At 51.6% G+C, this 21557-nt stretch overlaps 7 protein-coding genes across 7 annotated transcripts; 1 reads left to right on the forward strand and 6 right to left on the reverse strand.

Moving 5' to 3' along the window:
* Positions 1-349: 349 nt before the first annotated feature.
* Positions 350-907, reverse strand: G6M90_00g079150 (uncharacterized protein; the record flags this gene model as incomplete). Its single annotated transcript, XM_066131107.1, has 1 exon — positions 350-907. The coding sequence occupies one exon, from the start codon at positions 905-907 to the stop codon at positions 350-352; it is 558 nt and encodes a 185-aa protein (XP_065986972.1).
* A 3152-nt stretch (positions 908-4059) lies between these two features.
* G6M90_00g079160 (uncharacterized protein) lies at positions 4060-6196 on the reverse strand (the record flags this gene model as incomplete). The annotated part of the gene is made up of 2 exons (XM_066131108.1): positions 4060-5594; positions 5659-6196. The coding sequence occupies 2 exons, from the start codon at positions 6194-6196 to the stop codon at positions 4060-4062; spliced, it is 2073 nt and encodes a 690-aa protein (XP_065987087.1).
* Positions 6197-7193: 997 nt separating this feature from the next.
* G6M90_00g079170 (uncharacterized protein) lies at positions 7194-7850 on the forward strand (the record flags this gene model as incomplete). The annotated part of the gene is made up of 3 exons (XM_066131109.1): positions 7194-7279; positions 7377-7554; positions 7623-7850. 3 exons carry the CDS (start codon positions 7194-7196, stop codon positions 7848-7850), a joined length of 492 nt encoding a protein of 163 aa, XP_065987038.1.
* A 156-nt stretch (positions 7851-8006) lies between these two features.
* On the reverse strand, positions 8007-8405 carry G6M90_00g079180 (uncharacterized protein; the record flags this gene model as incomplete). The annotated part of the gene is made up of 1 exon (XM_066131110.1): positions 8007-8405. One exon carries the CDS (start codon positions 8403-8405, stop codon positions 8007-8009), a length of 399 nt encoding a protein of 132 aa, XP_065987226.1.
* A 538-nt stretch (positions 8406-8943) lies between these two features.
* On the reverse strand, positions 8944-10554 carry ZRT2_2 (Zinc-regulated transporter 2; the record flags this gene model as incomplete). Its single annotated transcript, XM_066131111.1, has 6 exons — positions 8944-8978; positions 9042-9169; positions 9226-10142; positions 10206-10321; positions 10375-10401; positions 10470-10554. The coding sequence occupies 6 exons, from the start codon at positions 10552-10554 to the stop codon at positions 8944-8946; spliced, it is 1308 nt and encodes a 435-aa protein (XP_065987166.1).
* Positions 10555-12969: 2415 nt separating this feature from the next.
* Positions 12970-13609, reverse strand: G6M90_00g079200 (uncharacterized protein; the record flags this gene model as incomplete). The annotated part of the gene is made up of 2 exons (XM_066131112.1): positions 12970-13262; positions 13363-13609. 2 exons carry the CDS (start codon positions 13607-13609, stop codon positions 12970-12972), a joined length of 540 nt encoding a protein of 179 aa, XP_065987224.1.
* A 3501-nt stretch (positions 13610-17110) lies between these two features.
* On the reverse strand, positions 17111-17844 carry fdh (S-(hydroxymethyl)glutathione dehydrogenase; the record flags this gene model as incomplete). The annotated part of the gene is made up of 2 exons (XM_066131113.1): positions 17111-17623; positions 17710-17844. 2 exons carry the CDS (start codon positions 17842-17844, stop codon positions 17111-17113), a joined length of 648 nt encoding a protein of 215 aa, XP_065987057.1.
* Positions 17845-21557: the final 3713 nt, after the last annotated feature.

Consider the following 21557-nt stretch of genomic DNA (forward strand, 5'->3'; position numbering starts at 1 on the left):
CATAAACCTCGAGTTTACGGCCCGTCTCCTATAACGGACTTGTAATTGCAATGGTGAGCGCCAGAACCTTTACCGAAACTCTAATAGCCGCGTCCACAGGCATCAAGGTTGGTCTCTGGCCCTTGAAACCATGAAGGGTTTAAAAAGACATGGATGTATACTTTGATTTCAGCTAGATAACGGCCTTTTGGCTTAGATAATAATACGAGTAATAATTTTTCATAAATTTTTCATATTCTTATAGCTCAAGCAAGTAAACAGGACAAGTAGACGGCATCCACATAATTCCAATTCCTAACTAAGGCCTGTCTACCATCTAGTTTATAGCACCACACTACCAGTTACACTCTCACACCTCGGCCACCTCGATGACAACCTCAAGCAACTCGCCAATGATACTCGTTTCGCCAGCCTCGGCAAGGACGGCCTCCGCGGCAGCGTACCCGCCCACCTGGCCTGCCTTGAGTGCGGCCTGCAGGTCGGCGTCGCGGATCAACTTTCCGGCAGCGCCCTCGATGACACCTTCCGTGGCGCCCTCGGCGGCGCCTTCCTCGGCAGCTTCTTCGACACAGTCCCCGGCCCCGGCCTGCTTGCACAGCACCGAGAGGCTCAGGCCACCGCCCTTGTGGTTCAGGAGCCCTGTCGGGATGACCATCTGCGCTCCGGGAAACTGGGCGTCGTAGGGGCTCAAAAAGTTTCCCTGGTCAAGAGTAATCGTGTACGTCTTTGGCTCAAAGGCAGCTTGTGCCAGCAGCGACTCGTTTATGTTATACTTGCTCATGTCTGCGTTCCCGAGACTCGGAATGCGGCGCTTGGTGAGTGTCATGTCCACTTTTGTCTGAAAGTCGATTGGCAAGCCGTCGTGCTTGGCGAAGTCAACCGTTTGGCTGAGTGCTTGTTTTGTCATGTGTTGCCAGTCAAATTCAGCGGCAATCCAGACATTGAGCTCGGCGCGACATATTAGCTGTGCAAATGGTTAACAGGGACTATGTGATGTATATATATACGTGTGTGCGTCAATTTTACCTTGCCTGTCCCGTTTTCATGGTCTTATATGAGGACCACGGACCACGGGCCAGCCCAGCTCAGCCCTGGTTCTGGGTGTTGCATGCCTCAGGCAGCTTCACCATCCTCCGTCCTAACCTCGTCAGAGGGTCCCTAGCCAATAAGGATCCAGGATCTTTATTGTGGGTTCTAACCTGGACAAGAGGGATTCTGCATGTTTGTGTTTCTGGCTGCGTCCAAATTTCAACGTTTGACTGACAAGTGATTTGGACGGCTTTGGTGGTGGGAGCAGGCCCGACTAAATAAAGAGACGGCTTTGGAAGATGAGTCAAGTACATATATGTAAAGAAGAGGTCCTGGTGAAACATTGATGGCAGCTAGCGCGTCTGTTTCAACTTACTTGGGCGGGTCCTACCCGTTGGCAAATATTTAATCAATCAATGATGTCAATTGATCAAAAGTGGCACCTGGGGCTAGCCACCTATCATGTATCGTGGCTCATCCACCTAGCCGCTGCTTGGTACACATGTTGGCGCATGGATCAAGACGGGCGCTAATACCGAGTCATGCCATGTGCTGTAGAATAGCAGACTTGACTCGACGAACGGGGTCGAGAACCAGTGACGTGACCTTTAGTGCTGTCTGGGTACACTTATATAATATTGATAGCACCTATTAACGAGCCTCAAATTTACATCCAGATGAGTTATAACTATATACGGGTAAAAGGTCAGCGCCTCAATTAATACAATCCAAGAACCTTGAAAACCCCAAAGACAATTATCATATTTACGGACATTCACAAGCCATTTTTGAGGTCTTTTCACACGTCATATGTCTTTCAGGCTGCGTACCAATACTGAAAAACTATTTTGACTAGGGCAAACTAGTTGCTGAGCAGCAAATGTGGCAAGGGCTAAAGGCTTGGAGTATCATGAGTCAATTCATTTGATAGTAAAGGTCCTCGATTTTTCTCAAGGCCTAGTTGACCAAAGAGCTCTATGTATACACCAAGTCGGCGAGGGCTAGCACCAAAAATTCGGCAGTCCAGCTTCAGTCGGTCTGTGCGACTTTGCATGAAACATTTTCGTCCTCTTCCAACCTTGGCAGCAAAAGTGCCAAGGGACCTGTCATAGTCTTCTCCCTAACGCTCGCGTACGGCTGCCTGGTCCAACTGTTGGCTGGCATGGGGCAAGTATTATTCCAATTTACCCGAGGCTTGGTTAGAAAACTAACAATACTACCGAGTTTGCCACTGGTAATACCTCTAGGGCTACCGTTTTAGGTTCCTATGGTGGCTTTTGGATCAATGATTTCTCATGGTATTATTTGGACCCCCAGCCGGGGTATTATTCGACCTACTGGACTACATATGTGTAAATCACAGCAAATTGGCTAGTCTAGGTTTAGGATTGACTGGGTGGTTCATCTTTACTACGCTCCTCCCTGGCACCCTTAGATCAACACTAGTATCCCTCCTCCATTTTTTTCACTCTAGATGTAGTATATTTACTCTTTTCTTCCGAGGCTTATACGAACGATACGAATAACCCCAATTCTGCTGCTGATTTGAAGAAAATTAGCACTACAACTGGTCTCACCGCTGCCTCTGTTGCTTGGTATGCCGCTTGAACGCATCTTCAGGATAGCAGGCTCGTTCTATTCTACTCCATTCTATCCAGTCTCCTGACCAAATTGCAGCGATTCCTTTTTCAAGGTTCCTGTTTTCCCCTTTCCCTGGTCAGACGAAGCTCATAAGCGTTATTCGAAATGCAAACTCTAGAACGGTTACTTGTTTTCTGTCTATCAGTCATATCAACTTTGCTAGGCCTCAGGCTTTACAATGCTCATGCACACCTCCCTCAGGAAACCGATCATTTCGAATGTGGTGGCTCCATCACCTTACTTGGCCTGCAAGTCCAATCTCCGGCCAGACCTGTGACAAGGATTCAACAAGGAAGGCTTGGAGCAAGTAGCTCAATTCATCTAATAACAGTCTTTGACATTGGGCCATTTCCGTGTGACAACACCTATCGCTCAAAGTCTTTGGGCTTCCTAAGAGCTATCACAAGACACAACAGGCAACGAGAAGTTTAAGCCATTGACGAAACACTGATGAGGAATAAGTTCTGGTGCAAACTTCGACTCTCGGTGCCAACAGGTAGAGGGGGGAGACTTCCACAACGATGACAAACTACAAGTTAAAGGACCCCGTTCGCCAATAGCCTACCTAGTTGATATATATCTAAGCTCTCAGCAGGACCCGCAGGTTGACTTGCTTGTATTGTACACCTTACATCAGAGACAGGCGAATAAACCCGCAAACAGTAGTATGTTGCATCTTTAGCCAGGAGAGACTTTTCGTTCAGAATTTCAATACTATCAAAAACAGCGAATGACTGACTTGAGCAGTTACAACGCAAAAGACCAGATGGCAACGGAGATTGTAATCAAGGCTCGGTGGAATATGTTGACGATCCCAAGGGCTATTGGAACTCCAGTGCTACCCACGCAGTTGGAAGGACGCCGTCCAAAGGGTGAAGCAAAACTGGAAAATCTCACCCATGCGGCGGCAGGTTGTGTACGCTCAGTCTCATGGGTGAATCCAGTCCGCGCACGCAGAGTGGCCTACAGTAGTGGCATGTCATGAAAAATCACAACCCTCAATTTAACACAATCAAGTTACTGTGGACAGGTCAAACGAGAACGCCACAATCGCATGTCGTGGCCCAAGTCGGCCCGACACGTGGGACCGCTGACGGAATCCGTCGGTACCAAGGGCCGCCATCTATATATATTTAGTTGCTACATTTGTATAATGTCATATCATGTTTCCTTGCTGAACATTTAGGATCGTGTGCCTGCATGCGAGGATGAAGCTAGAATCACCCTCTCGAAAAGCCGGCGTAATAGCAGTGCGCGACTACTACAGTATTTAAACGCGAGTGCCCTAGTCTAGATAGGCCGAGAGGCAAATCCAGGTTGCCTTGGCTGCAGGAGTTGCTACTGGGATAATGTCAGAGATTTGGTCCCTCGGATGTGACTGTTTCACATCTACATCAGAGTGACCTTTGTCCTCCGAACCTTGCCCGTCTCCCATATACCTAGCGCCGTGTTCGCAGTCAAATTTGCAATGCCACATCTCACCACAGTCCCATCTTCTAGTTCCCGCAACAGCATAATGATTCTGTCCTTGCCCTCCCCACAACTCCCCAGGAGCATATAGTAGTACTCGTCGCCTACGAACCTGCCCGCCTGCTCATCATCTTCGTCACAGACCCCGGCATCCAGCATCACCGTCATGGAAGAAATCACGGCCGGCGGTATATCCGAGGCCCGGATCACTTGGCCAGACAGCTCTAGAGCTCCCCCAATGACATGGCCAAAGGGGGCAGTCTTATCCGCCAATTCTACAGACCAGCTTAAGACTTGGACTGTCTCGTTGCCGCTCGCATCTGCTTCGATGCCAATCTGTCCAACCGGGAACAGAGTAGTGAGCCAAGACCATGTCGGCCGTTTCAAAGGGTCATCATTTGCGGGTTTTGGCACAATTCTATCCGTCCGGAACCACGCCAGACTCTTGGCCATGTCATTCTTCCACAGCCCGGCAATATATGTATCGCCCGATGCCTTCTGAAGCTCCTCTGCGATGCCGCCTATGGCACGGAAGTTGTCCACGTCCAGACTCAGTTTGCGCCTGGAATACTCCGACATGATGTGCGGCCAGTGGCCCAACGGGGACTGGGTGCCGGGCAGCGCAAGGCCAAATATCGTCGAGGGCAGCCGCTTCATGCCCTCGGCCTTGTAGAGGTTATGCCACCCGACGACGGGCTGGAACGGCTTCGCCTGGCACTTCCATATGATGTCCTTGGAGCCAAAGTACAAAATTCGCGGCGAGAGGAGGGATTCTTGAAGCGTCCAGCCCCGGGAGTCAATGGCTTCTTCAGGCTCGTCCGGGGTGTTTGCGTGGACCCAGAGTGTTCCAACGCGTAGCCCATTGTGGGAAGTAGCGTCAATGGCATTTACTGGAAAGGCGATACTTTTGACTGATCTGTCCTTGATGAATCCTTGATTGACGCCGGATGCGCTCGCGGCAACAATTGTAACGGCAGAATTCTTGTATATCCGCGCCATGTCCTTGATTTGAGATGTCTTGTCGTCCTCGTCGTCTTGCAGGATGCATACGGCATCCACCCAAAGATATCGCAACCCAAGTCTCCGGGTGATGGTGATGGCATCTACAATAGTGCTAGGCGCGGTAGACCAATCCAGTAGGAAACCATCCTGCATCACAGACGTGGTAGTTTTGAAGACGTGTGGAGGTTTGCCCCAGCAGTAACTCAGAGCAGCGTACCGTCCATGCCGGGGAGCACTGGCGTCGTTGACAACGAGGCCAATGTTCATCGGCGTCCCTGGACATTCCACGTCAATAACACGAAGGGGTAGGGCATGTTCCACGTCCGGGGGGCATGTGGAAGCGTGTTCGGCTGCGCATTCTTTACGCAAGCGCATATATCCCTCAACCAGGTCATCGCCGACGGCAGATATGGACAGAGGCTGCGGTTTGAAGGAGAGAATCACAGGGTTACCTACACCTTGTTAAAAACCACATAGAAAGTACATACGCTTCGGTAGGGGCCTTGGAAGACGTACCCGCTGCTTCCACCAGGCAGATCTGTACTGGCTCGGCAGCATTTGTAAATGCTCCAAACACAACAGGCCTGTCCATGTAGAAGCCAACCTTTTTATGAAGTACATGAAAGTCACATACTTGTCCCTGGTATACCCAGTTTACAACAATGGCCTCGAGCAGCATGACTGGCGCCCTGAGTCCAGGGTTGTCGTATTGGGCCCTCTGACTCACTTTGCCGGTTATGAATGCTCTGACGGTATCGTCCAATTCTAGACGTTTCGCCGCCTGGCCCGCGGTACGGCTGTACAAGTGGCCAGTCAGTAGCATGTCCAATATTGTGCTGCAGAACATGCACCCTCCTTCGGCGGCTTGTCGAACACGCGGAACTGTGCTGTGGTGGTAGCCTTCTGATGAAATCAAGGCGGACAAACCCCTCGCTGAGCCCGTCATGTCGGCGCACATCTGGCAAAGATGCGGCGGCAGGGCCTCGATGCCGGCATGGTACATGGATTGAAGCTCGTGCATGACGGGCGGACTGGACCGCGTGGGCTCCGACATGGTTACTGGACGATGAGCGAAACTGGCCGCGATACAAAACTGCTGCCTCCTGAGATGTCTGGTCTGAATCTCAACTCACTCCGCTTTCCAGCTGATGCCCACGACAAGGATCAGGGGAATACGCAAGTAGTAGTGTCAAGCCGTGCCCCGGCCGTACCCCGTGTTCCACCACGGGGCTGACAAGGGTGCATACATACGGTCCAACCCTTGAATTGTTCAGTATGCGTGGCCTAGTAGGGGGGCTGATAACCAATTAGAAAAAGGTTTTTACAGAAGCTCTCTTAACACCTAGTTTCCTAAAATGTATAAGCCATAGTTAATGCATTACCCCCTGCTACCAGCTACCCAATCAGGTCACGCATGAAGAATAATTCAGGGGGTGGACTGTATAAAACAGCGTTTCTGACATGCTCCTGGCGATACCATATGTCTTCTTACAATATACGAAGCACAAGACATGCCTCTACGAGCTGGGCCTTAGATCTAAGTGATGCCCTCGACAATGTTGCCCAAGTCTCAGACATGTGCCATGAAAACGCACCATATAGTCTAAAGCACGCCGGGAGTTGCTCGTGAGGAATAATGCAAGTCCAGAAAAAGATGGCACCAGAAGCTAAAACGTATGGTGGCTTTTCATCCCAGCATTACCCGCAGTCCCAATTTGCCTTCCGTTCTAACGCGACCTAATCGGCCACGGCGAAGCGGCGGGCACTGCGCCCGCGACATTTCTACCAGACCAGACGGCAAGGGCGTTTTGGTCGTGCTCCCATTGGCTCGGCAGTCGACGTATCCGTCCCAAGACAAAGTCTGTGGCATTGCGACAGAAGCGTTTGAGATGGCGACTGATGTATACCCCGCGCCGAAGATCAAATCGCACGGGCGGTCGGTCATGAGATATATAAACCCAAGCTGCAAGCACGAACCCTGATGCAAGTCGACAAGAAATACATTCGGGTACAATCCATGTACATGCGCCTGACAGCCATCATCCGAAACCATGCCTGCCAGTACGGAATTCGAGGCCGCTAACAAGCAGTACGCGGCAACCTTTGACAAGGGAACCTTGCCCTTGCCGCCCGGCCGGTAAGCAGCTCCTTTTCCTGAGCCCGTCGCAGCCTCCAGATGTCATGTCCAAGCAGTCAACAGACGGGGCCTGTTTCTGACCGTGCCCCAACAACAGCAAGGTGGCCGTCGTCGCATGCATGGACGCGCGACTCGATCCCGCCAAAGCCCTCGGCCTCGCTGAAGGCGACGCCCACGTCATCCGCAACGCGGGCGGCCGGACGGTCGACGCGCTGCGTTCCGTCGTCATCTCCCAGCAGCTCCTGGGGACGCGGGAAATCGTCATTGTCCACCATGTAAGAGATCACGCTCCGAAATCCACCGCCGCCCGCGGTCCATCTTGCGACGCCTGACGGTGGAATAGACGGATTGCGGCATGCTCACCTTTTCAGACGAGCAGTTGCGCGCCAAGGTTCGGAGGGACCTGGGCGAGGACGTGGACCACATCTCCTTCCTCCCCTTTGGCGACGTGAAGCAGAGTGTCTTGGATGATGTCCAGGTGCTCAGGAAGAGTCCTCTGGTGCTGGACGTGCCCATCTCGGGATACATTTACGACGTCACGAGCGGCAAGATTCAACGGGTGGATGGTTAAATCCAACGCGGCATCTCTGCGCGGGCGCAGGTAATCACTTCATGTGCGAGATAATCATATACAACTTTGCGTCCATTCTTGAATCGTAATCATGCTGCATCTATGTCTTCGTGTACCATCCACCAATACTTGCCCGCTTGAAGCGGCAAAAAATCGCTAAATAGGCGCCGCCATATGTGCCAAAACGACCCTGTAGCCGTCGGCGTCTTCAAACGTCGTCCCGCACCGATCCCAGTACGGGTTGAAGCTGGCCACCGGGCTGAAGCCGCTCCCCTCCATGCTCGAAACCGCAGCGCCATGGGCCTCCGAGTCAGGCAGGTAGAAGACGAGGAGGTTGTCCCGCGTCGGGGCCCTCCCCGCCGCGTGGCCCGTCTTGCTCGTAAACTCAAGATGGTACGCGGCGTTTGCGTGTCCCAGCACCACCCCGTCAAAGCCCTCGTGGTCCCTGAAGCGCAGCAGTACCTCGAAGCCCAGCCCGTCGCGGTAAAAGGGCAGCAGCGCGTCCATGTTGTCCGTCGGCCGGGCCACGCGGAGATGCGCGGCGGCGAGTGCCATGGTTTGTGTTTTTTTGCTCTTGTGCGACAACCAGTCACTTCCGGTGCTTGTTTCCGAATCGAATTTGCGGCTTCGCCTGATGGAAGAAGGCCCGGATTCATGTACGACTTTGCCAGGGAGTCTAGAAACAGCGAAGCAATTTCCTATAAATAGGCGGGGGTGAGATTGGTCTCTCGGGTTCAGCTCTTCGGGTATTCGGAAGAGTCAGCAGATGGGGAAAAGCTAGTTTACGCCGATTTGCAGCCACCAGACAGACAAGACGCCTTGAGCACCGGACCAACGTTCAGAAAGTCTTGTGCGCAAACATGAAGTCGTCTGGGCTCTTAGTTACACCCGAAAAATAACTCGTCAGAGTGCTCCGATCCCGCACCGCCGGCATCGCGTCCAATTCCAAACCAAAACTTTGTCAGTCTCTGCGTTCTCACACACGTTCGTAAATCCTCCGGATCATCATATTCGTTACCATTTGAGCTTTTTTTCTTTTTCGTCCAGTCAACTCTTTCACACGGCGAATCGCGTCCCACTCGCAGCAATGAACCTAGGCAAAAGCGCCCACAATGGACATGCCGAGTGCTGCAGAAACGCACGTCAGTTAGCCTTGCTCAACGTATCCGGCAGTCCGCACTGTTCACGTACCTCCCAGGAGAACCCAAGCAAACGCCTTGGCCTTGTCCTTTCCGCCCATGAGCTGGTTGGCCTCCTCGGACAAGAAGTCCTCGGCCAGCAAGTCGACGAGCGCAGCGTAGATCAACAACCCGGAGGAACTGTGCCCGATTAGCCTATGCAACGCAGAAAATAGTCTTGCCAGCGAGGAGCATACATTGCATTGAATACGCCGACGATAATCAAACCAAACGCACTATCGGGGTCGTAGGTGTTTCGCGTCAAGAGACCGATGGCTTGTCCGATTGGCGCCGTGGTTCCAAACGCCAACACCAATAGCCATGGCCTGATGCTGGTTTTGGGATATGGCACGGCTGCGATTCGGGAGCCCAGTCCGAGACCTTCAAACAGCTGGTGAAACGAGATGGCGACGAGGAGAATGATGAACCCCTCTGTTGTGATGGACACGGTCATGCCCACGAAAACAGAGTGAAACAAGATACCGCCCTCGAGCAAGGTGATGTTGGTCGACATCTTCTTCAAGAGGGTTTGGTCCACGGGCTCCTCGTCCTCGACGGCATATTCCGTGACTGTGACTTGGGCCTTCTCCTCGTCGACGGCCTTGCTCCCGTCCTTGGGATATCGAAGCGCGTCCATAATCTCCGTGTGCTGTCGCACATACTGCTCGTAAAAGGCAATGAACCAGGCAGGCATAGTCGACAGCCTGTTGCCTTTGTCATTGTAGTCGTAGTAGTTGTGGAGAGTCCGGTCGTCAAACGACTTTTCACCAAACGAGTTCCTGTCGTAGTCGGACGAGGGCGACTTCATGTCCGACGCCATGGCCGGGTTCTGGTGCACAATGGCCTGGCCATGGACCGTCGCCGGCGGGTGAGGGTATTGCTGTCCCCTCGAGTGTGCATGCGGCTGCCCGGCGCCGTGTTGATGGTCAGTAAGCCCGGCCCCCGTTGGGCCGCCGTGCGAGTGTCCGCCCGTCTTGGAATTGAGCCACATTTCAATCACAAAAAGAACAAACAGGGAGCCCATCATGATGACGCCAGGCAGAGGAGGATAGTCCTTGGTGAACAAGTCGGGGAGACAGGGGTCGCCCAAGCTCATGAATGCCGTGGGCAGTAACTGGCTTTACTGTTAGCAACACGTCCGTGTGCTGGGTTGAGTCGCGGGCCAATGTCTTCTCACATGAACAAAGGCTGTTGCTATAAGAACACCTGTACCGAAATGTTTGCAGGCAAAAAAGACCTTGGGGGGAATCTTGAGCCATTTGATTTTTTTGGCTGCCACGGGGAAGCCGCATCCTGAGGCGGCGTTAGATACAACAAGACACTGGATGGATGGCTGGAAGAATTACCGAGACACGACGTCAACAGAACCACGACTGCAGGCGGCCATGTTAGTTGATTCGGTGTACAACTAGGCTTGGATGCGAGCGAGTTGATTACATACAGAGGCCAGCCACATGAAGAGGCAAGTCATATTCGGTCTCTTCTCCTCCCCCCTTGTTGCCGCACTGAGGCTTCACTTCGTCCATGATACGCGCGAATCACCAGTATACGCGGATACCATGCAGTGTTTTTCTTGTTCGGCTGCGAGGTCGGACGGCAAGAGGAGGCGATGTATTATCCGCCGGCCGTATTATCGCAGGTAGACGCCTCACAGACGGAGAAACAAATACAGAGGGTTGATGGTCCAGCCACCTCGACTCAAACGACGAATGCTACTCGATTTATGAGCACGAACATGAAGGAACGTCGCCAAGGCGTAGTACCAGCCGGTATTAAAAAGGAAATGCGGTGTGTTCACATGTGGAGGCTCACGGCCCCGACGTGTTTATCAGTCTCCATCTGATGCGCACACCGTCTACAATTCGCATTCCAATTTTAGCATGAGGCGTGGCTGATAGGGTTCGTAACAGATTGACCAGATTACATTGACCACACCGCACTGGGTGCCATGATGCTGGCCGGCAGGACCCTGAGCTGAGGTTTGCCTGCGGCAACGGCTGACGCCACCCATTTAGACAGCCAGATAGACTTTTGCCATTGCCGATTGGGCAGATGGTGCCAATCCACGGACCACCGGTGGCGGTCACCGGGTAGTATTGCAAAAGGACATACTCCGTACGCAGAGGCGCTTGGGCGCCCCCCCGTACGTCAGACCCCGTCGTGACAAATGGTCGTCGAGATGTCGCCTTGGGGGTCATGACACGACCGTGCGCTCCCTGACTACGTCGTCTGAGCGGCACACGACCTTCCGATTGCGCCTGAAACCGGCCGTCGAGAACTTTTCCCTCGACGATCCCACCCGGGCTGCCAAGAGTCAAGACCGTCCGCATACACAGATGGATGCAGATGCCCAGCGTGGGGGATGCCGGCCTTGTCGCCGCCGCGTCGACGGCCACTGGCGACTTGACTGTTGTTTCCAGCATAACCCGTCTGGTTTGATTGATGTTGATGAAACTCCCATGCGGGCTTCGCCTGCTGCGACACATGTCACCGACCCCTGGTCCCCCGGTCCTCCATCCATCTATCGTATCGTACACATATTATGCCCTCTCCACGACCCCAGAAACAACAAGGGCAAGAATCTGGATTCAATCCAGATCCCCCGCTTCTTGGCTAGATGTCCCCAGCAATCGGGCCCAGGGTTTGCTCTTGGACAGTCGCGCAAGTTCCGAGGGTCACATGCAGTCATGGACATGTCCACTGCGCGGTTAAACTGCAAACGCCAAGTTGACCTGTGTCGTTTAGCCACCGTCTTGGAAACCTCCTAGCCGATGCCCACTGGCCAAACGAGCGTCTCTGCACGCACATGATGGCCCGAGATTTCACGATTTGCGCCTTCTTCAACACCACGTAATCGGCGTCGTTTGGTCTTTGTGCATATGCGAGCGTGCAGAGCAGAGTTGCAGAGCAGGAAGCTAATCGTCATAAACTTGCTCACAAGACGATATCGAGTAGTCGTCTGCACGTGTTCTCCAAGTACATGTATCAAAGGTTACACTCGTTCCGGATCAACTCTGAGCATGGTGGAGTACCAACAGCATATACTAGAGCAGCCCATCGGAATGGCACGCTGGATGTTCTCATTATCAATCCATATGCAGCTCCTCTTATCAAAAACTTGCAACTGCCGAATCTTGACACCAGAGTCGTGAATATCGCAATGCATCGCCAAGTCCTGGCTGGTGGTGATCTGAAATGGATGCAAACCGCAGAATCACCCAACGCGGTTGCCAAGGCCAAAAAACGACACTTTGCCACGAATGCGGTTTTATCAGATGTCTATTTAAAACATGAAGAAGAAGAAAATTATGCGGCGGGGGGTTGGCCAAGGGGGTCAATGTACAATTTGCTGCCTTCGTTTCATCCGAGTGTCAGCCTACCCCGGTGCACATCCTTTGGCAAGAGGACGAATTAACCTTGTTTAATTCATGCTGACAGCAAGGTTGTGGCAGTCTACTTAATGGTCCTTCCATCCCAAGACGTCGTCTGACTGACTGTGGGAGATCAGAACAGCCACACTGTTAGAGAAGACGTTGCGAACAAGCTTCTGCGATATGCCTCTGCGACACAGTACGAAACAAGTCGCACGGAGCGGAGCAAGATGTACAGTTTCCAAATCATGCCATACAAGGGACCAATTTGGTATTTGCGACGAATGTGAAACGTGCCTACATATGCCAACACGTACGATGAGAGTGTATTAGTAACGCAGCACAACAACCTTGGTGTATATCTACCGCCCTCGGCGCCGACTGCCCAAAGTGAAAATTAGAGTTCATCTATTATCGTAATCTCCAGGTTCATCACACATGTCAACCTGTATTCCATGCGTGTGACTGAATGGCGCCATGACATGTTCGCACAAGCAGCCTTGGCACCGTTTACACCGCAATGGTGCCACTCGGCATGGCGATAATGGCACAAGACCATCTCAAAATGCCTCAGTGGCAGGCCTTGCCGTATTTCTTCAATCGGAGGTAATTGTAGGGCAGAGGCGCGAGAAATCCCGCGGCCATGGCCACGGCCCCGGCGGCCCAAAAGGCGGGCGAGTCGACGGCAACCTGGCCCCCGGTGAGGTGGTAGTCGACGGCGTTCTCTGCCAGCTCCATGGTCATCATGGAAATCATGCTCATGCCGGCGGCGGTTTTCGCGGCAACCGGCCAGGACATGCCGTCGCGACCTTTGCGGAGTAGAACCGTCTCGAGGGCAAGCGAGGTGGTTATGCCGCTCGCCACTGCACAGACACGGAAACGCGGGTCAGCCGAGGTAGCACGATGGCCCAGGTCTCTGGAGCGCACAACGGGGTTTTCTGGTGGAGATGCAAGCGGACGTACTAGAGATGGCCATGATGGCCCCCATCCCAAGGTCCGGCTGGGATGCCTGGAGATACCACATTGCCGAAAAGTCTCCTGCCGTGCACCCGACCAAGCACCGCAGCGTGTTGACGGAGGCCCGGCGCCACGTAGGCTTGGACGCCCAGAAGTCTAATGCGAATGGCGAACCTAGATTTGGCTTGGACGTTACACCGCAGGCCTTGCGGTTGCTGTCCTTGGTCTTATCTCCGCTGTTCTGGCAAGCCATGCGGAGTTGCCACGGTTTGCGTTTGCCGCCAAAGACCGACCTGGCCCGGCATGATGTGAACCGGTTCATCCACATTCTCTGCTGGGAAATCATGAGACGTGTCGCGGTTGCTGCTCCCGAGAGGACGGCAAGTCGTGCGCCATTCGGGTTGCCAGATTGATAAATAAATAGGATTTCATTTGCGCAAGAGGCGCGAAATTGCCGCGCTTGGCTGATGGAGAAATTCCGTTCCTCAGGCAGCAAAGAGTCGATCCATCACTACGCCCGCACAAACAGCGCATCTTGCGTCGTGGTCGTCTCAATAAATAGCACTTGCATATGCGTAAAAAAAAAATAGCCAACCATGCGGATTTTTCGCTTCATTCATCGTCGTCGTCAAACCCCATGCCCGTGGTGAACTGGCGGTATGCCGACGTCGTGTCGAAAACGCAGCCCGAGATCCCCCATGTCGTACAATGAACAGAGCCGCGCATGGCTCCCCAGTCGTCCCATCTCGAGACACAGTCGGTGACGCGGCCCGTCAAACTCTTGGTGCTGCAGCTGGTGTTGGAAACAAGTCGTCTCACCATGATATTGTGTGACGCCGTGTGTGAGGGCTCTGAAGATGCCAAGTTTCCAGCTTTTTCACACATGTGCCGGCCCTTCAATGTTCTGTCTGGTTGACAAATAACATTGGAACCCTGGTCACGGGTGCGCCCCACTTATTCTGGCCTGATTGAGACCTTGAACTTGAAGGCTGCATGTGGTGTGTGTGGACGTGTTCATCCGAGTTCAGCTGCAGTTCAGCTGCTCCCAGGTGCCGTAACTCAGCCTCCCCCGGGTAACTCTCACCACGGCCACGGCATGACGCAGAACAAAGACTGCGGTGTCTAAACCCTAACCCTAACCCTAGCCCTAACACCAGACACAATCAAGTATCTAAAAGACAATATCGGCACGGTACGTACTGTAATGGCTATTTTCCACCGGTAAAATGTCTGGTCTTCTGTTTTTGCAACTAGGCGACCGTCGACAGTTCATTTATGTGACACGAAACAGGATACAAATCATGGTGTTTCAGTTCAAAGCATCAAACCGACGTCCATCTTCCCTCCCCAAACCCCAGTTTCAAGCGGGCCATTCCCCAGCTTCTTTCTCACATTCAACGTCCCTGTCCTACTCCGTGCGTAGTCAACCGTCGTCAATATGTCGTCATCCATCGCAGCCATCCCTTCAACGTCGCCTCAACCATTGCCGTCGAGACACTGCTCATCAAAAATATGGCAAAGGCATTCACCCCCGCACGAGCAGCATCAGAGGCACATGTTTTTGTTGCGCGTCTCAATGTCCCGGCGGTGGCATAGTTGGCGCTTGGCGAAGTTGATGTGCAGGATGAACTGGTGGACGGGCAGCACTTGTACAAACTGCTAGACGAGGTTGACACGCAGCGCTCCGTGAACAAGCAACAGTACGAGTACAGATTGCTCCCATAGGTGCAGCACGTGGCGGAGGAGTGGTTACAAGCATCACCGCAGACCTTTTCGGACGACAGACAGTTGGTAGTAGAGCTGGGCGAGGTGCTGCATGATCCCGAGCCTGAGCTGGGACCAGATCCCGAACCAGACGAAGAGGCCGAACCGCTGCCGCTGCTGCCATCACCGCCACTGTGGCCGCCTTGCCACCTTTGGGTGCTCGAGCGACCATGTCGAACCGGCTCGAGCCGATGGCGTTGTCGAATATCGCCGCTGTATGTACCTGCAGTCAGCGTATTTGCCAAAGGGAGAAGACTAATATGGAGCCCAAGACCAACCGAGAGAGTTTGCCCATTCGGAGACATCAAGTGACCTTTGCCAAGACAAACAGGCTCTTCATGGTACCAAAGTGCATCCTGGTCATGACAAGACAAGCCGATCAAAATGTCTCCCGAGAGCAATGGAACACCAAAAAGCGTGACGTGACGATTTGCTTCCCAAACTGGACAACGGTCTCGTTTAAATTCGTACCGCTTCCCACCGCCATCGTGCTCTTGCGAAAATCTCTTGTCCCTCACCGCGTGAACCACTTGGGCTTGCGAGTTATGCTCATGCAGCCCCGTCAGCCTAACCCAGGATGTGAAAATTAGCTTACAATTAAAGGTGTGCCACTATACGGCATGGCGTTGTGCGGCTGCGGTTGAGTTGCCCATATGCGCCCCGTGATCCTGTCACAACGGGATCTCATCCCGGCCAAGGCTGATGGCGTTCAGCCGCCACATTCGCTCCCATGCTGATTTCTTTCACTCAGGAACGATCGTGGCGTTGATCCGTAGTATGGCGTTGGAATATACCGCTCAAGGAAGCAGCTAGGCTGGCAAGCGTGGCGTGTCTCGGTCGGCCGCAAAGTTGGACACGGGCAATCTAGATGGGTATTTCAGCCTGCCGCGCACGTGCAGCGGTAGACTGTGATTGGCACTGTTCAGAATAAAAACGACCTACCTGATTCGGTCGTCTGATTCCAAGTCCGACTTTGGCAATTACTAACCTAAATGTTGACTCGGGAATAGGCCTTTGTAGCTTTCGGTGTAAGTACTTGGGTAGTTGGGGGTGCTTTAGCCGGCCCCCGAAAGGTATCACAAGCTAGAAAGGCCAAGATGTATTTGGAAACGCAGCAAGGTCTTTTCTATGACAAGTTGAAGAGCAAAATTCATTAAATAGGAACATGAAGGCCGAAAGCAGAACATCTATATTTCTAAGCGTAATGTGTTGAAACTACCTATTGACTGTTTTATCAGAGACCCGCTTTACGAATACTATGAAATTAGCTTCCGTCTGGGGTTTGTTGGGGAGTTGTCCCTTGTCCCTTTGTCCTGGTGAGTAATTGTTTTATACAAGTCGCATTCAACCGCGCGACAGTTTTCAGATTTAATCCTTGGGTCATGGAGCAAAAAGATACATTTAAATCGGCCAAGCCCGATACCACAGTATAAGTCACCCTGTGTTAAATAAACATGACCTTGGCCCAGTACGATGGATGCCAAGATTGGAAGTCAAGGCAGAACATTTCGACATGTTACATACTTGCACCTTGCTTCCACTCAACCCTGTAACTCAAGACTGCAGAATTGGCGGCTGCCCGGCCTCCCTCCCGTTCTAGTTGCGCACTTATCCTGATTCGCGAGTTTTTGTGCCTTCCATGGTATTTTTTATCTCACCGGGGCATTGGCAAATGATTAATTTTACAATCATGATTTGATTACATTTTTTGCGTTTTATGCAGTATACTACAACTTTATTATCGTGTCGAAACAAATACAACATCAGTACCGGGTAAGTGGCGGCGAGCCTTCTGCGGCAGGAGCCAAAAACTTGGTCTCAACAAATCAATTGATACTTTCTGCATGCTGTCCTCCTTATTGTAGGGTTCGCCTTGAGGAACTCGATAAAGTCTATTATATATTTGACAATGAGGTCTTTCCAGTACACGTGAACAAGGGCTTAGCCATTTCCAATAAATCTAATGCCGGGCTGCATGAGGGATCCTATATTAAAGTGATTTGTCCAAGTCCGTTAGCCCACTTCCCTGTGGTAGCCGTGGGATGAAAAGAGAAGAGGCAAAATAGCGTACGTATCCAACATAAACACCGGTAATACCACAGCGCCCAAAGGAGTGAACACTCTCAATCATCTCATTCACAATCTCACTGGTGTCTGTTTCCGCGCCCGTGGCCATGTCCAACCAGTGCAGCCAGCCCTTGGCGTACTCTCCGACTGGACACTCCTGCACCACATCTGGGCCGCGGCCGTCGCATATTTCCTTGAGTCGGCTGACTACCGTTTTGGAGTTTGGAATGCCGCTTGATACTGTTTTGAAATCAACTAGTTCCACTCGAGACATGTACTCCCGAGGGAAATGGCTCTTGATACAAGACAGACGCGGCTCCGTATCAACAAAGATGATTCGCTTGGTGCCACGGTCAAGAGCAAACACACCAGCCATATGGACGATGGGACCAGCGCCAAATATGGCCACGCTGTCTCCTTTTTCGACGCCGGTATCCTTGACACAATGGTAGGATGTTGCGAGGACGTCAGAGAGATATAAACCTGCTCCTTATTCCAGTTTACTTTGACAAACTAGGCCACGATGGTGTTGGAGTTGTCCTTCTCGTCCGGGACATCGTCTGGCAGCTCGAGAAGATTCACGTGTCCAAACGGCACGCGCACATACTCTGCTTGCCCACCTGCAAAGCCCCCGGTAAGATGCGAATAGCCAAACATGCCCGCGGTTCTATCCCCGTAGATTGCCTTGGCCTTGGCATCCGCATTCGTCTTCTCACATTGCCAAGACTGCTTCTTCTTGCAGTAGAAACAGTCGCCGCATGCAATCTGGAACGAGGCCACATATCGTTTCCACTCAAATGCTTAAAGCTTTTTTTCTGCTTCCTTAATACCATCTACAAGTTACAATGAAGCCCGCTGTTGTACTCGTGTCTCTGCTGCCGTTTTACAGTGCTACCGTCTCCATCAGCCACAGAGAGACGGCGGAAAGCCTTCCCGTCATTGAAGGGGACATGTCTCATCACGTCAACGATGCAAGCGAACCACAACCTTCGGCTCGAAGCGGTCTAAGTGCCTCTGGCGCCCAACTCTGCCAACCAGGGTATCATTTCTACTGCAGCGGCCGTTGCTGCCCGCTCAATCGCTGCTGTGTCAGGCAATGTTGTGGCTCAAGAACCACCCTCTGTGGTGCTGACAGACTATGCTATATCTAGGCTGGCCATCCATCTGGCTGGCGGCCTTGCAAATTGGCACTGAGTGGATAAACAAGTTGAGGGCCCATTAGATTTTGTCAGATCACTGCAGGCTTTTGGGATGCTGCTACATGTATTGCAAGTTGGATGTGCAGTCTCTACTAGCACACCTCGAATATAAGCTTATTGCAAGTCGAAAATCTTGTTCCTGTATATAAAATTTCAGATGTCGATAGTTTTCATATAATCGTTTTATAAAACTCAACGGTCGACATCATGATTTTACTCTGTACGCATAAGAACGCACTGATTGTGCCGTAGCGGGCTGGTCACTCCAGCGGGCAGACTCTATTTACTAATATAAGGTTCGGCACAAGAAGCTGCCAGATAAGAGTGCTGCTAGTATCTTACCTTCTAGTATATTGGAGGTAAGGCTAAGGGAAGCGATTCCCAACAGATCAAAGCTTATAGTCGACCGGAATATCACCAATCTTTCCCGACGTGCTCTAATAATCCTCCACCACAACAGTCACTAGACCCCAAGGAAGGGGAGGTGTATTCTGACCGCTGCCGTGTTTGGGTCTTGTGTATTGCTAATTTAGCGACGCAATCCCTCCTCACAGGGAAACGCGTGGTTGGCTGTTGTGACCGTCTTGTAGCATCAATGACAGTGCCGCCAGGAATTGCACATTCCTGTGAGCCAGGCAGAAGCCAGAGTTGCCGCTTGTATACACCGCAAATGTCTGATGCATGGAAAAGGTTTAATCAGTCACAAGAAATTGAACTGTTCAGCATCTATTTCTTCCAGGACGAAAAAGTGCGACAGAAGCCCTCTCGTCATGCTAGCCCACTTGCTATGCATCTATCCCAGGCACGTTATGCATGACCTGACGTCATAATGCAACAGGCCATGATATCACCAGAGGACTAGTTGTAGGTAGTAAGACGATGAGCTTGGTATTTTACTGGAAGCTATGCAGATTGTTAAATGGCGTCATTCCACGGTTTTAAGTAAGCTGCATACAGCTACTAATTGAGATCTGGCAACACCACCGGCATCTTTACTATCCAAACTCCCTTTACTCCTGGAGAAACAATCAAATCAGCAACTTTCGCGGTGTCTCTTAAGATACAAGCACTTACGCATTTCTATACGATCCGACAAGGGACTACGTTAGCAGACATTCTCTCAACTTCATTTCGCATTGCTTATATACTTACGCCGATCCACTGCAGTACGTTCAAGTTAGCGTCATATCTGGTTCGTGATTGCAGTACCATGAAGAGCATGAGGAGTACATACAGCATCGAACGGAACACCAAGGATTTTGACCTGACCCCTACATCCAACATTGCACTTGCATGCAGGGAAGGTGATATTTTCAATGCCGCCGTTATTAGCGACACCACACATAGAGCCTTTCGTGGTAGGGCATGCGACGTCTCCGGTGAGAAGGCCAGCCGCAGAAGCGGTGGCAATGAGTGACAGGACGATAGAAAATTGCATATCCGCGATGTATTGGATTTTGAACCAAGCAGTGTAAGTGATTTGTGAGTGTGAGTGTCAGTGTGTGTGGTTGATTCTGATGAGGATGAGAGGCGGTTTCGAGAGCGGATGTCCTCGGCTTATATACTTCGCTGACGACTCGGCGCGAGCAATTGGTTTCAATCCCAGTTTGACTATCGCAGGAACAAAAGTGACCCAAGGCTGCATAATGAGTTGTGGCCATGAGTACACGTACCCTCCAGCTTGATCACACAGCATGGCCAGTTTATGTTGTCTCATTCCACTATCACACACTGGAATGCGCGCTTACCTGTGAGTCTGTGACACCACACCATATTTTATGCTCGTTCCACCAGAAGGGTCATCCAGGTCCATCATCTTCATGGCCGGGTCTGTGCCTATCATCTATGGGCGTAGTCACGTAGACACACCTTATATCATATTTTTTGAGAAGAGATTCACTCAGTGTAAGAAAAGAGTTGAAGCCCGCGATATAACGAAATAGGGAGACTTTCCCGGGAAACAAATTCTTTATACGATCTGCTAACTATACTTAGGATTGTTCTTCGGGGGGCACCATTCCCCGCACGCCGGTTGACCTCTGGACGTTGCAGCGAATACTACCATTTCTATTTCGAGATTTCACCGCATGCCGACGGGTGTGGTATATTATCCTCTTATGCTTGAGTCGTCACTCGGTCAATGTAGAGTTCCGAATCTGGTCAGATCTGCACGGCTCGTCACCTGAATGGCAGAGGCATCGCCCAATCCAGGACTGTTGCCGGAAGACCGGAGGCAGAAATCGGGTGGGAATTGATGAGCCTATTGGCTCATCATTTCTGACTAATTCTAGTTCATCTACGCACGTAACCTACACATGCAACTTTATGACTAATCTTGGCTCCTTTGCCAACCACCTCTCGGCACTCGATGTAGGCAGAGCTACATGAATATGAACGCCGACCTTCTTACATTCATATCACATTGGGTTTACCATTATCCAGAGAACCACATATTCATATAACATGTTCATGCATGTATTCAAGGTAAGTGAATCAAATTATGTCACGGATTTGAGCAATCCCATGTATCCTGAGGTTCTGAACTGCTCCCCTTCGGCACCTAGGCTCTTTTATGTTACGTGTTACACGGTTGGCACACAACAAAGGGCGTTAGGCCAACAAAGGTTACACAACAACAAAGGCAACGGTCACGAGGCCCGAAGTCGGTCACAAGCGAGGGTTGCCTCAGGCACACAGCCCTCACCGACTTCTTGTATTTATAGGGGCCCTTGGTCCCTCAAGGCCTCGTGCCAAACCAAGGACCTTTGATAACCCAAAGTCGATTATTATAGATTGAATTGAACCCTCTATTCCAAGCCCAGTTGCCCTGCCCTTGTCACATTACGCCATGTAACTTCTGGGTTACAAGAGAAGTCCATCCCTCCCTCAAAAGAGGCTTTAGTACGTCTGTCTGCAGGCAGTTGCCGATACGCTCATCCTGTTCTGTGCTGTGAACTGGCATGTGCTGCCTGTTCCATCTGACCGTTCGGCGAGTACTTGAAAATTTCCCTTGTTCTTCAGACTCGGCACACGGAGAATATTTACAGCTATACGTCCGAGTTGATGGATTTCTACACAAACATCTGCACTGCATCATCGCTGAGTCGGCATGGTGCCGTCAGTGATTGTGAAAGGTCCTTTCTCGATACAGCTGTCGAAATCGTCTTTATC

Source organism: Metarhizium brunneum, chromosome 4, assembly GCF_013426205.1.
Source record: "Metarhizium brunneum chromosome 4, complete sequence".
In the NCBI taxonomy this organism is placed as follows: Eukaryota; Fungi; Ascomycota; class Sordariomycetes; order Hypocreales; family Clavicipitaceae; genus Metarhizium; species Metarhizium brunneum.